We start from the raw sequence: 4,257 nt of genomic DNA on the forward strand, positions 1-4,257 counted from the left end.
ACACGAATCAATCGCGTCCGGTATCTCGCGATCGATCGTTCTCCGCGCATCCCTCTCGACTCGCGCGATGACCGCGAAAACGGCTCTTCTGGTTCTAGCGACGACGCTCGTCGCCGCGACGATCGCGACGCCGGTCGATCCGGAAAGGACGGAGGTGTTCCGCTTCCTACGAGCGTACGGTTTTCTGAGGTACGGCGGAGGATCGTTGTCGCCCGACAACGCGACGTTTCTGCGTCGCGCGCTGTCGCTGTTTCGAGAATATTATCGACTACCTGGTAACGGCGTGCTAAATATCGATACGCTCAATCTCATGCGCAAACCGCGATGCGGACTAGCGGACATTCCCGCGTACAGCCCGTTCGCGAAGAGATGGCCGAAAACGAGTCTCACGTGGAATTTTCAAGTGGCTAGCGAGGAACTCCTACGAACGACCGAAGCAGCATTCGTGTTATGGGCGGCGAATTCATCGTTAAAGTTCGTACGCGATTCGCTACGTCCCGATATATTAATATCATATCGAACAGGCGCTCACACTTATGCGAATCGCGAGAACGGCGACGTTTGCCCAGCGGCTTTCGAAGGTCCGGGAGGAGCCCTCGCTCACGCGTTCTTTCCCACCGAAACAGCTGATTTCGCCTCGGAGGTGCACGTCGATGACGAGGAACCGTGGCACGTGCACCTGAAAAAGAATCCTTCTAACAAGTATCATCTACTTTTAACGCTAACTCATGAGATCGGTCACACCTTAGGTCTGCAACACAGTATGCGCAACGACTCGGTGATGTTTCCGTATATACCCGACTACGAGCTTCAATATCCGGTCAAGCTAAGCTTGGAGGATATTCTCGCTATACAGAATCTGTACGGATCTCGCGACGACGGGGATCACCCCGCGATTCCCGCGACCACCGCGACACCCGCTACCACTGCGGCGCCCGCGACGACCGATCTCGCGCCGACCGATCCGTCGCGTGCGGATCTTCGCGCCTTATGGCGCTTAGACGTAGCCTTAATAATGAATCGGCGTTTATATATATCCAATCGACGCAATTTATGATCGACCTAACCGAGAAACGTTACGGTAAGCCTATGATGCTAACAGAATACGCGACGTTTCTCCCAAGCAACTTTACGCGTCTATCCGCCGCGTATCAAAACCCTCCGGCGATCTCGCGCTATTCGCTGACGACAAAATCTATCTCGCGGAATATCCCAGTCTTAGATTGAAACCGGGTTGGCCCAGATCCCTTCATAGCATCGGATTTCTTCGAAACGCTAGGATCAACGCCGTGGTAAACGCGCACTCGGGACCTACGCTATCTACGACGACGACAAAGTAGCGGAAATCGACGAGTGTCGCTCGCTGATCATTAAACACGCTCCGTTAAAGATACATTTCCCGGAATACCATCCGCGATAACGTCGGCTCTCCGATATATCGACGGTAATCTGTATTTTTTCGCTAAGCGCCAATTTTACGCGTTCAATGAATTTGAAAACATCGTAACCTCGGCGGGTCTCTTCGACCCGCGCGTTCTCGGCATCGAGTGCCCCACGGACGGACTCCTGCGCCAATTACGTGATCTCCTCGGTCGCATCTATCACCTCGACGACGCGACAGAGAGCGTCGACGAGGACGATTGAGGCCACTCCTCGTAATCTCTTTAAAAATAGAATACAAAGGCGCGAAGAAGGGGGCAATTTCGACGCGAATATATAAAGGCCATCCCGCCGTTAAGAGCTTCATTGTCAACGGCGGCCGCTGAAATTCGCGAACGAAACGAGAATGTACGCGACGACGGGACAGTCGCAACAGCGACGCTCCTTCGAGGATCAATCGAGGCTCCCCGAGAGGAACCGCGAGGATGACGCGCGATATTCCAAGAGAGCTCGAACGAACAACGGGTAAGAACATCGAGAACCTTCCCCGCGAATATCCCTCACTGCCTCAACGACTCTTCCTCTATCATTCGCGTCCGCCTTCTTTCAGACGAGACAGCGACCGAACGCTGACACGCGCCGCGAGCGACGCGATCGCGCGACCTTTCAGAATCTTGGGAAGACGCTACTCATTAACGAAAACAGGATACAAGCATCTAGAAGTCTGCATCAACGTCGGTCGACCCTCGTTCGTGGAAATCATTCTCGGAGATATTCAGGGCAGAGAGATCTCTCTAACGCCAGATAAGTGGAAGGAGCTGCTCGATCTACGATCCGTGCTCGGGTCGTACTTTCTTCCCGACGAGCGCGAGGAGACGTGTCCTCCGCCGATATACATCGGGCAATTGACGCTTCGATTCGGCAGACTGAACAATCTCCGAATCCTCCGTCTCGAAACGCCCAACGCTCGTCTGGCTATATCGAGAAACACCGTCTTATACGTATTGCGTCTGGAGCATTGCGTCAACTGCCTCATTACGTCCTTAAACTGTTTAACCGTCTACACCGACAACAAACTGGCTCGTTTCCTCGACGTAGCGGCGGGAGTTCGAGATCCCGCGCTCATTACCGCGACGATACGCGACGACGAGAACTTCAACCGCAACGAGCTGATCGATTGCGAGCTGCAGGCTCTGTTCTTCGGAGATTCGTAACGCGTCTATGTACTCGCGCTTTTATACTATTTTATAAAAATATATTAAAAATATATTATGTATTAGTATTAAAATAATAAATATATCTTAAAAGAGAATATACGCGCGAATTATTTCTCTAAATAACACATCTATCCGCGTAATCACCGTCGCAAAAGCGGCGCCGACAAGGAAACCGCAAATCGTCCTCGAGGGCGTCCCGCTATGCTCGCTCCTAAGAGTTATATCGCGCGCTAAAAGAATAAATATAACCGCGTCCATCCGCGTAGTCGCATCATCGATACGTCGCAAAAGCGGCGCCGATAAGAAAGTATTAAAATAATAAATATATCTTAAAAGAGAGTGTACGCGCGCTCGAAGCGGCGTCCGTAAAAGAAACCGCGATCGACGCATCGCCCTCTAATTAGACGCATCGCGCTCTAAACCGCGCCGATAAGAAAACCGCGAATCGTCCTTCGAAACCACACCCCCCTCGCCCCTCCACCATCCCTCGTCTACGACGGCGCGCGCGACACCTCCCCCCGTCCCACGCCTCCCTCGCCATATGTACCCCACCTCTCCTACCGCCGTGCCGTCTCCTCACCTCCGAGATATCTTTCTATCTTTTTTATATACCCGTCTCTTTTACTCTTACAGCATTTCTTAAGAGCGAAGTAGGTTAGAAGCGGCCTAGCTTTCCTACTGGCGCATAAGTATAATTTCCTACCTTGTGTTGCTCGGCTTTTCCTCGATGTTTTAATGACGTTGCATGGAGAAAGCGGGGTTTCTGCCCTGGCTTACGGATGTCTGGCCTTCCTTGGGTCCTTGTCGTTAATTTCGCGGAGTGGAACTGTTGGATGTTCTATAGTTATCGGGATTAACTTGGCTGGCCACTCGATAATAGTTATGCACTTGGTGACGCGTTGCGCGATCGCGAGAGTCGCGGTATGGTGATTTATAAACAACTTTTCGTATTCTGGATCACAATAAGATTCTACTCCGACGTACTGTGAATTATTAGAATCCGCGGGTTGTAGCGTTAATTCGCGGAGAAGTTTGCGCGCGCGATTCTTTACTCCACCTTGTCCGGTTTTAGGCATTTGATAAGTTGTTAAAATAATTACTGGCTTTAATCAAAATGGTGTGTAATACCAGAGGACACGGCGTGCGGCGGTCCGCACAGCAGTATCTTGTGTTTTATTCTGATTTGCAATAGCAGCGTGCGGCGGTCCGCACTGCTGGTATCGTATATCAGCGTAAGTATGTGCGTGTGTGTGTGATTGAATAGAGCCAGATAGAGATGTATATTAATAAAGAAGATTAACCAGACGACTGAGAGTAGAGAAATGAATTTAGGATGTGTATCACTTACTCACAGAATCACGAGAATTAACATGAGAATACGTTGGATCCAGAGATAGGATAAGTAATAAAAAATGAAAAATGATTCACTTATAACACAAATGTATTTTATACTTATACACTGTAATATTAAATCGATTTAGAATATGTATTATAATTAGATATGATTTAAGATTATATAAGGTTAAACTAAATATTAAAGCTAGAATTAGAAGTTGGATTTAGAAATAGAATTGAATTTGAATTTGAACTTAGAGTCGGATGTCGATTGAGTTTGCGAGAGAGCTTGGTTGCTCGATCGGAGACGCGGGAGAGACTGCCT

The 4,257-nt window shown here is 49.6% G+C and overlaps 1 protein-coding gene across 1 annotated transcript; it reads left to right on the forward strand.

The window, feature by feature from the left end:
• Positions 1-67: 67 nt before the first annotated feature.
• Positions 68-1,057, forward strand: LOC126852465 (matrilysin-like). Its single transcript, XM_050597304.1, has one exon. It carries the CDS (start codon positions 68-70, stop codon positions 1,055-1,057), a length of 990 nt encoding a protein of 329 aa, XP_050453261.1.
• The last annotated feature ends 3,200 nt before the right edge of the window (positions 1,058-4,257 follow it).

This window comes from Cataglyphis hispanica, chromosome 10 (genome assembly GCF_021464435.1).
Source record: "Cataglyphis hispanica isolate Lineage 1 chromosome 10, ULB_Chis1_1.0, whole genome shotgun sequence".
In the NCBI taxonomy this organism is placed as follows: domain Eukaryota; kingdom Metazoa; phylum Arthropoda; class Insecta; order Hymenoptera; family Formicidae; genus Cataglyphis; species Cataglyphis hispanica.

Excerpts from the sequence above, each read along its gene's own strand:
- LOC126852465 (XM_050597304.1), top strand. The coding sequence starts at position 68 with ATGACCGCGAAAACGGCTCTTCTGGTTCTAGCGACGACGCTCGTCGCC.